This window comes from Oncorhynchus clarkii, chromosome 9 (assembly GCF_045791955.1).
Source record: "Oncorhynchus clarkii lewisi isolate Uvic-CL-2024 chromosome 9, UVic_Ocla_1.0, whole genome shotgun sequence".
In the NCBI taxonomy this organism is placed as follows: domain Eukaryota; kingdom Metazoa; phylum Chordata; class Actinopteri; order Salmoniformes; family Salmonidae; genus Oncorhynchus; species Oncorhynchus clarkii.
This window is the reverse complement of record NC_092155.1, coordinates 4,022,718-4,032,717: the sequence shown is the minus strand read 5'-3', so window position 1 is coordinate 4,032,717 and position 10,000 is coordinate 4,022,718. Positions and strand designations below refer to the sequence as shown.

Genomic DNA, 10,000 nt, shown 5'->3' with positions numbered 1-10,000 from the left:
GACAGGGAGACAGACAGGGAGACAGACATGGAGACAGACAGACATGGAGACAGACAGACACAGAGACAGACAGACAGGGAGACAGACAGGGAGACAGCAAGACATGGAGCCAGACAGACACAGAGACAGACAAACAGGTAGACAGACAGGGAGACAGACAGGAAGACAGACAGACAGGGATACAGATAGGGAGACAGACAGACAGGGAGACAGACAGACATGGAGACAGGGAGACAGGGAGACAGACAGGGAGACAGACAGGGAGACAGACAGGGAGACAAACAGGGAGACAGACATGGAGACAGACAGACATGGAGACAGACAGGGAGACAGACAGGGAGACAGACAGGGAGACAGACAGGGAGACAGACAGGGAGACAAACAGGGAGACAGACAGGGAGACAGACAGGAAGACAGACAGGGAGACAGACATGGAGACAGTCAGACACGGAGACAGACAGACACGGAGACAGACAGACAGACAGACAGGGAGACAGACATGGAGACAGACTGACATGGAGACAGACAGACACAGAGACAGACAGACAGGGAGACAGACAGGGAGACAGACAGACAGGGAGACAGGCAGACATGGAGACAGACAGGGAGACAGACAGGGAGACAAACAGGGAGACAAACAGGGAGACAGACATGGAGACAGACAGGGAGACAGGCAGACAGACAGGGAAACAGACAGACAGGGATACAGACATGGAGACAGACAGACAGACATGGAGACAGACAGAGAGAGAGACAGAGAGACAGAGAGACAGACAGGGAGACAGACAGAGAGATAGACAGAGATCGAGAGACAGAGAGACAGACAGACCAAAATACAGTATCAAGGCCCAGACCAGTGTGGTCAGGATGGAAAATGAGTAATCTTGTTATATTTTAATGTCGCCCCCTCCCTCCAGACAGTATCAAGGCCCAGACCAGTATAGATGAGGAGACCGGTGTGGTCAGTATTGTGTTACCCATTCAAGGGAAGCTGCTAGTGTGTGGAGTCGGAGGAAGAGGAGGATCCAACTGGAACATGGCTGCGGCTAACGTAGCCTGTTATGAGAAGAGTCCGTGGTAAGAACACACACACACACACACACACACACACACACACACACACACACAGAAACACACACACACACACACACACACACCGGCACACACACACTGCTTATTACATATTTTGTGTGTGTGTGTGTGTGTGTGCGTGTGTGTGTGTGTGTGTGTGTGTGTGTGTGTGTGTGTGTGTGTGTGTGTGTGTGTGTGTGTGTGTGTCTCTAGGGGAGCGAAGGAGGCCAGCTCGGTGCTGTATAAAACCATAAAGGACCCCGATGCAGACCACTGTGTCAGCATCCTTTGTCAAGGATACGAGAACAGCCTCACCGAGTGTTCCTTCTCCAGCAGAACTCCTCTCGGCCGCGACGACAAGGTCGCCACGGCAACCTGTTACCACAAACCCAAAGGTCTTGACTGTGACCCTTAACCATTTTGATTGATCCAATTGATTGATTCCTGTCTCCAATTGGTTGTCTTTTGACTGAGTGTGGCTCCCCATTGTTCACCCAGAGGGGTCGGCGTGTGAGTTCAGGTGCGTCAACGACAAGTGTGTGTCGTTGGAACAGACGTGTGACGGAGTGGACCACTGCGGAGACAGGAGTGATGAGATGTGCTGCACAGGTACGTAACATACACACACACACATACACACACACACACACACACACACACACACACACACACACACACACACACACACACACACACACACACACACACACACTGAACCACATTTCCCACTCTGTGATGTGTGTGTAACCCTCTATCTGTGTGTGTGTGTGTGTGTGTGTGTGTGTGTGTGTGTGTGTGTGTGTGTGTGTGTGTGTGTGTGTGTGTGTGTGTGTGTGTGTGTGTGTGTGTGTGTGTCAGCCTGCAGAGGGGACTCTGCGTTCTGGTGTAAGTCAGGAGTGTGCTTGTCCAAAGAGGCTGTAGAGGACGGTATAATGGACTGTCTGGGAGGAGAGGACGAGATGAGCAAACACATCACTAAACCTGGTGGGTTTAGACGCACACACACACACACATTTGCACACACACACACACATTCGCACACACACACACACACACATTCGCGCACACACATTCGCACACACATTTGCACACACACACACACACACACACACACACACACACACACACACACACATTCGCACACACACACACATTCGCACACACATTCGCACACACACACACACACACACACACACACACACACACACACACACACACACACACACACACACACACACACACATTCGCACACACATTCGCACACACACACACACACACACACACACACACACACACACACACACACACACACACACACACAGGAAGACAGAGTCTCCTAATGTATTTCTCCTGTTTCCACAGTAGTTGGCCGCAGTGGATCACATGGTAAGAACCTAACTATATATGGACTCTTTCAAGTTTTTTAAACATTTTTAAACTATTTTCTACACTGTAGAATAATAGTGAAGACATGAAAACTGTGAAATAACACATATGAAATCATGCAGTAACCAAAAAAGTGTTAAACAAATCAAAATAGATTTTATATTTGAGATTCTTCAAAGTTGCCACCCTTTGCACACTCTTGGCATTCTCTCAACCAACTTCACCTGGAATGTTTTCCAACAGTCTTGAAGGAGTTCCCACATATGCTGAGCACTTGTTGGCTGCTTTTCCTTCACTCTGCAGTCCAACTCATTCCAAACCACCTCAATTGGGTTGAAGTCGGGGATTGTGGAGGCCAGGTTATCTGATACAGCACTCTATCACTCTCCTTCTTGGTCAAATAGTCCTTACACAGCCTGGAGGTGTGTTGGGTCATTGTCCTGTTGAAAAACAAATGATAGTCCCACTAAGCGCAAACCAGATGGGATGGTGTATCGCTGCAGAATGCTGTGGTATCCATGCTGGTTAAGTGTGCCTTATCAGTGTCACCATCACACCTCCTCCTCCGTGCTTAACTTTTAACAAGGCCTGTTAATTGAAATGCATTCCAGGTGACTACCTTGTGAAGCTGGTTGAGAGAATGCCAAGAGAATGCAAAGCTGTCATCAAGGCAAAGGGTGGCTACTTTGAAAAAATCTCAAAAATATTTGTATTTGTATAACACTTTTTTATATATAGACAGTTGAAGTCGGAAGTTTACATACACCTTAACCAAATACATTTAAACTCAGTTTTTCACAATTCCTGACATTTAATCTGGGTAAAAATTCCCTGTCTTAGGTCAGTTAGGATCACCACTTTATTTTAAGAATGTGAAATGTCAGAATAATAGTAGAGAGAATTATTTATTTCAGCTTTTATTTCTTTCATCACATTCCCAGTGGGTCAGAAGTTTACATACACTCAATTAGTATTTGGTAGCATTGCCTTTAAATTGTTTAACTTGGGTCAAGAATTTCAAGTAGCCTTCCACAAGCTTCCCACAATAAGTTGGATGAATTTTGGCCCATTTCTCCTGACAGAGCTGGTGTAACTGAGTCAGGTTTGTACACCTCCTTGCTCGAACATGCTATTTCAGTTCTGCTCACAAATGTTCTATAGGATTGAGGTCAGGGCTTTGTGATGGCCACTCCAGTACCTTGACTTTGTTGTCCTTAAGCCATTTTGCCACAATTTTGGAAGTATGCTTGGGGTCATTGTCCATTTGGAAGACCCATTTGTGACCAAGCTTTAACTTCCCGACTGATGTCTTGAGATGTTGCTTCAATATATCCACATAATTTCCTGCCTCATGAAGCCATCTATTTTGTGAAGCGCACCAGTCCCTCCTGCAGCAAAGCACCCCCACAACATGATGCTGCCACCCCCGTGCTTCACGGTGTTTTTTTGATTTGCAAGCCTCCCCTTTTTTCCACCAAACATAACAATGGTCATTATGACCAAACAATTCTATTTTTGTTTCATCAGACCAGAGGACATTTCTCCAAAAAGTACGATCTTTGTCCCCATGTGCAGTTGCAAACCGAAGTCTGGCTTTTTTAATGGCGGTTTTGGATCAGTGGCTTCTTGCTGAGCGCCCTTTCAGGTTGTGTCGATGTAGGACTCGTTTTACTGTGCATATAGATACTTTTGTACCTGTTTCCTCCAGCATCTTCACAAGGTCCTTTGCTGTTGTTCGGGGATTGATTTGCACTTTTCGCACCAAAGTACGTTCATCTCTAGGAGACCTTTCTGAGCGGTATGACGGCTTCGTGGTCCCATGGTGTTTATACTTGCGTACTATTGTTTGTACAGATGAACACGGTACCTTCAGGCGTTTGGAAATTGCTCCCAAGGATGAACCAGACTTGTGGAGGTCTACAATTTTTTTTCTGAATTCTTGGCTGATTTCTTTTGACTTTCCAATGATGTCAAACAAAGAGTCAATGAGTCAAAGGTAGACCGTGAAATACATCCCCAGGTACACCTCAAATTGACTCAAAGGATGTCAATTAGCCTATCATAAGCTTCTAAAGCCATGACATCATTTTCTGGAATTTTCCAAGCTGTTTAAAGGCACAGTCAACCTAGTGTATGTAAACTTCTGACCCACTGGAATAGCGATACAGTGAGTTATAAGTGAAATAATCTGTCTGTAAACAATTGTTGGAAAAATGACTTGTGTCATGAACAGAACAGTAGATGTCCTAACCGGACTTGCCAAAACTATAGTTTGTTAACAAGAAATTTTGTGGAGTGGTTGAAAAACAAGTTTTAATGACTCCAATCTAAGGGTGTGTAAACTTCCGACTTCAGCTGTATTTACATATATACTCACTCACATAATATACTCTGAGTATATTATATATATATATATACATATATATATATATATACAAAACATTATGAACAGACTCATGGTTAGAACGGAGCAAATATGTAAATAACAAAAACTGACTGTTTGTTTGTTTTCAGATACCAGAGTTTTAGAGTTCATTTCTCCTAAACAAGGTACATATCGTTTTTTTTTCATCAAAATTAAGTTCAGTATTTTGTTATGTTTTTATCCACCCTGTTCTAGTGTCTTTGGTGTTTTGTTGAATGTTTTTCATTTAGTATTTTGGTATTACTTCACATTATTATTATATCATTTAGTGTTTGGTATTTTTACGTAGTCTAGTCCTCTCTTCTGAAAGTATTCAAGCCTCCTTTTTCAAAATGTGTTGTTAATTGTCGATCTACAAAAAATACTAGAATTTAAAAAAAGTAAAAATACTAGAATTTAAAAAAAGTAAAAATACTAGAATTTTAAAAAAGTAAAAATACTAGAATTTTAAAAAGCATTTAATAAAAGTGAAAAAACAATTCTAATAAAGAAATAATAACAATATTATAATAATATATAATATTGTCTGACTTTTCCCTCGTTATGTGATGTTAGAGCTTATTATAAAATTATAAAATAATGAAATTACATTGTTTTTTTTTTCTCGTTTCATCAATACCCCATACTGACAATGCAAAAATAGGTTTTTAAAAATGTTTGTAAATGTAAAAAAAATAGTGTTCAGACCCTTTACTCAGTGTGTTGAAGCACCTTTAGCAGTGAAGAAGCGACTCCGGGATTCTGTCCTTCTAGGCAGAGTTCCCCTGTCCAGTCTCAACATCAACAGTGAAGAGGCGACTCCGGGATGCTGTCCTTCTAGGCAGAGTTCCCCTGTCCAGTCTCAACATCAACAGTGAAGAGGCGACTCCGGGATGCTGTCCTTCTAGGCAGAGTTCCCCTGTCCAGTCTCAACATCAACAGTGAAGAGGCGACTCCGGGATTCTGTCCTTCTAGGCAGAGTTCCCCTGTCCAGTCTCAACATCAACAGTGAAGAGGCGACTCCGGGATGCTGTCCTTCTAGGCAGAGTTCCCCTGTCCAGTCTCAACATCAACAGTGAAGAGGCGACTCCGGGATGCTGTCCTTCTAGGCAGAGTTCCCCTGTCCAGTCTCAACATCAACAGTGAAGAGGCGACTCCGGGATGCTGTCCTTCTAGGCAGAGTTCCTCTGTCCAGTGTCTGTGTTCTTTTTCCCATCTTAATCTTTTCTTTTTATTGGCCAGTCTGAAATATGGCTTTTTCTTTGAAAACTCTAGTTTGCACTATTCTGTGTACCTAGAAGGCCAGCATCCCGGAGTCACCTCTTCACTGTTGACGTTGAGACTGGTGTTTTGCGGGTACAATTTAATGAAGCTGCCAGTTGAGGACTTTCGAGGTGTCTGTTTCTCAAACTTCATACTCTAATGTGCTTGTCCTCTTGTTGTGCACCGGGGCCTCCCAGTCTTCTTTGTATTCTGGTTAGAGCCAGTTTGCACTATTCTGTGAAGGGAGTAGTACACAGCGTTGTACGAGATCTTCAGTTTCTTGGCAATTTCTCGCACGGAATAGCCTTCATGTCTCACAGCAACACCATCATCCCGTAAACCCTAGACCCACTCCAATTCGGATACCGCACCAACAGATCCACAGATGACGCAATCTCATTCGTTACTCCGCACTGCCTTTTCCAACCTGGACAAAAAGGAACACCTATGTGAGAATGCTGTTCATTGACTACAGCTCAGCGTTCAACACCATGGTGCCCAACGAACCTCATACCAGGTGGTAAATGGTAGGCAACAACACATCTGCCATGGAGGCCCCCCCCAGGGATGCGTGCTTAGTCTCCTCCTGTATTCCCTGTTCATCCACGACTGCGTGGCCACGCACGACTCCAACATCATCAGGTTTGCTGACGACCCAACTGTTGTAGGCCTGATCACAGACAACGATGAGACAGCCTATAGGGAGGAGATCCGAGACCTGGCAGTGTGGTGCCAGGATAACAACCGTGGACTACAGAAAAAGGAGGGCGGAACACGCCCCCATTCACATCGACAAAGCTGTAGTGGAGCGGGTCGAGAGTTTTAAGTTCCTTGGTGTCCACATAACCCAAATCATGGCCCAAACACACCAACAAAGTTGTGAAGAACTAAGACACTGCATTGCAGTGCTTGAGGCATCACTACATACCCAGCTTCGATCCTGGGCTGTGTCGCAGCCGGCCGCAACAGGGAGACCTGTGAAGCGGTGCACAATTGGACCAGCGTCGTCCAGGTTAGGGGAGGGATTGGTGGCCGGGATGTCCTTGTCCCATCACACTCTAGCAACTCCTTGTGGTAGGCCGGGCTCAGTGCACGCTGACATGATCACTAGTTGTACAGTGTTTCCTCCAACACATTGGTGCGACTGGCTTCTGGGTTAAGTGAGCAGTGTGCCAAGAAGCAGTGCAGCTTGGCTGAGTTGTGTTTCGGAGGACGCGTTGCTCTCGACCTTCGCCTCTCCCTAGTCCGTACGGGAGTTGCAGCGATGTGACAAGACTGTAACTACCAATCGGATATCACGAAATTGGGGAGAAAAAGGGGTAAAAAGTTGTTTTAAATTATATTAAAGTTGTGGAGGGCACGACAAAGCATTTTCCCCCTCAGGAGACTGAAAAGATTTGGCAATGGTCCTGAGATCCTCAAAAAGTTCTACAGCTGCACCATCGAGACCATCCTTACCGGCTGCATCACTGCATCACTGCCTGCTTGGCATCCGACCGTAAGGCGATACAGAGGGTAGTGCGTACAGCCCAGTACATCACTGGGGCCAAGCTTCCTTCCATCAAGGACCTCTATACCAGGCGGTGTCATAGGAAGGCCCAAAAAATGGTCAGAGACTCCAGTCATCAAGTCATAGACTGTTCTCTCTGCTACCTCACGGCAAGCGGTACCGGAGCGCCAAGTCTGGGTCATAAAGGCTCTTTAACAGCTTCTACCAAAATACACTTTTGAACAGCAATTAATCAAATGGCCACCGGGACTGTTTAGATTGACTCTGTACCGGTACCCCCTGTATATAGCCTCCACATTGACTCTGTACCGTAATACCCTGTATATAGTCTCCACATTGACTCTGTACCGTAATACCCTGTATATAGTCTCCACATTGACTCTGTACCAGTACCCCCTGTATATAGCCTCCACATTGACTCTGTACCGATACCCCCTGTATATAACCTCCACATTGACTCTGTACCGGAACCCCGTGTATATAGCCTCATTACTAACCTGTACCCCCGCACATTGACTCAGTACCGGTACCCCCTGTATATAGCCTCATTACTAACCTGTACCCCAGCACATTAACTCAGTACCGGTACCCCCTGTATATAACCTCCACATTGACTCTGTACCGTAATACCCTGTATATAGTCTCCACATTGACTCTGTACCGTAATACCCTGTATATAGTCTCCACATTGACTCTGTACCAGTACCCCCTGTATATAGCCTCCACATTGACTCTGTACCGGTACCCCCTGTATATAACCTCCACATTGACTCTGTACCGGAACCCCGTGTATATAGCCTCATTACTAACCTGTACCCCAGCACATTAACTCAGTACCGGTACCCCCTGTATATAACCTCCACATTGACTCTGTACCGTAATACCCTGTATATAGTCTCCACATTGACTCTGTACCATAATACCCTGTATATAGCCTCCACATTGACTCTGTACCGGTACCCCCTGTATATAACCTCCACATTGACTCTGTACCGGTACCCCCTGTATATAACCTCCACATTAACTCAGTACCGGTACCCCCTGTATATAGCCTCCACATTGACTCTGTACCAGTACCCCCTGTATATAGCCTCCACATTGACTCTGTACCGTAACACCCTGTATATAGCCTCCACATTGACTCTGTACTGGTACCCCCTGTATATAGCCTCCACATTGACTCTGTACCATAATAACCTGTATATAGCCTCCACATTGACTCTGTACTGGTACCCCCTGTATATAGCCTCCACATTGACTCTGTACCGTAACACCCTGTATATAGACTCCACATTGACTCTGTACTGGTACCCCCTGTATATAGCCTCCACATTGACTCTGTACCATAATAACCTGTATATAGCCTCCACATTGACTCTGTACTGGTACCCCCTGTATATAGCCTCCACATTGACTCTGTACCGGTACCCCCTGTATATAGCCTCCACATTGACTCTGTACCGTAATACCCTGTATATAGCCTCCACATTGACTCTGTACTGGTACCCCCTGTATATAGCCTCCACATTGACTCAGTACCGTAATACCCTGTATATAGCCTCCACATTGACTCTGTACCGGTACCCCCTGTATATAGCCTCCACATTGACTCAGTACCGTAATACCCTGTATATAGCCTCCACATTGACTCCGTACCGTAACACCCTGTATATAGCCTCTACATTAACTCAGTACCGTAATACCCTGTATATAGCCTCCTCTCGTTTAAGTTATTTTATTGTGTTACTTTTTATTAAAACATTTTTACTTTAGTTTATTTAGTAAATATTTTCTTAACTCTATTTCTTGAACTACATTGTTGGTCAAAGCATTTTGTTGTTTTCGGCACAAATGACAAAACTTTTTTTTAGTTGATTTTGTACATTCTTATTTTTTACAATTCTTCAAACTCCGTCAAGTTGGTTGTTGATCATGGCTAGACAGCCATTTTCAAGTCTTGCCATAGATTTTCAAGACGATTTCAAGTCAAAATTGTAACTATGCCACTCAGGAACATTCCGTGTCATCTTGGTAAGCAACTCCAGTGTTTATTTGGCCTTGTGTTTTAGTCCATTGTCCTGCTGAAAAGGTGAATTCATCTCCCAGTGTCTGTTGCAGACTGAACCAGGTTTTCCTCTGGGATTTAGCTCTGTTACATTTATTTTATCCTAAAAATCTCCCTAGTCGATGACAAGCATACCCATAACATGATGCAGCCACCAACATGCTTGAAAACATGCTTTTTGCCCTATTTTGTTCTGTCTGTATGCTATGTCTTGCTTGTTCTATGTTGCTCTGTCTGTATGCTACATCTTGCTTGTCATATGTTGTTCTGTCTGTATGCTACATCTTGCTTGTCATATGTT

General features: G+C 44.6%; 2 protein-coding genes across 2 annotated transcripts in view; one reads left to right on the top strand and one right to left on the bottom strand.

The window, feature by feature from the left end:
- Positions 1–10,000, bottom strand: part of LOC139415790 (phosphatidylcholine:ceramide cholinephosphotransferase 2-like) — a 742,387-nt gene that overhangs the window by 651,251 nt on the left and 81,136 nt on the right. The window lies entirely within an intron of this gene.
- The window catches only part of LOC139415774 (complement factor I), a 39,105-nt gene that overhangs the window by 21,238 nt on the left and 7,867 nt on the right, over positions 1–10,000 (top strand). The window contains exons 4-9 of the mRNA XM_071163860.1: positions 918–1,077; positions 1,285–1,466; positions 1,570–1,680; positions 1,930–2,055; positions 2,434–2,457; positions 4,972–5,007. Coding sequence (XP_071019961.1) covers positions 918–1,077; positions 1,285–1,466; positions 1,570–1,680; positions 1,930–2,055; positions 2,434–2,457; positions 4,972–5,007 — 639 coding nt within the window. The remainder of the gene's footprint in view (positions 1–917; positions 1,078–1,284; positions 1,467–1,569; positions 1,681–1,929; positions 2,056–2,433; positions 2,458–4,971; positions 5,008–10,000) is intronic.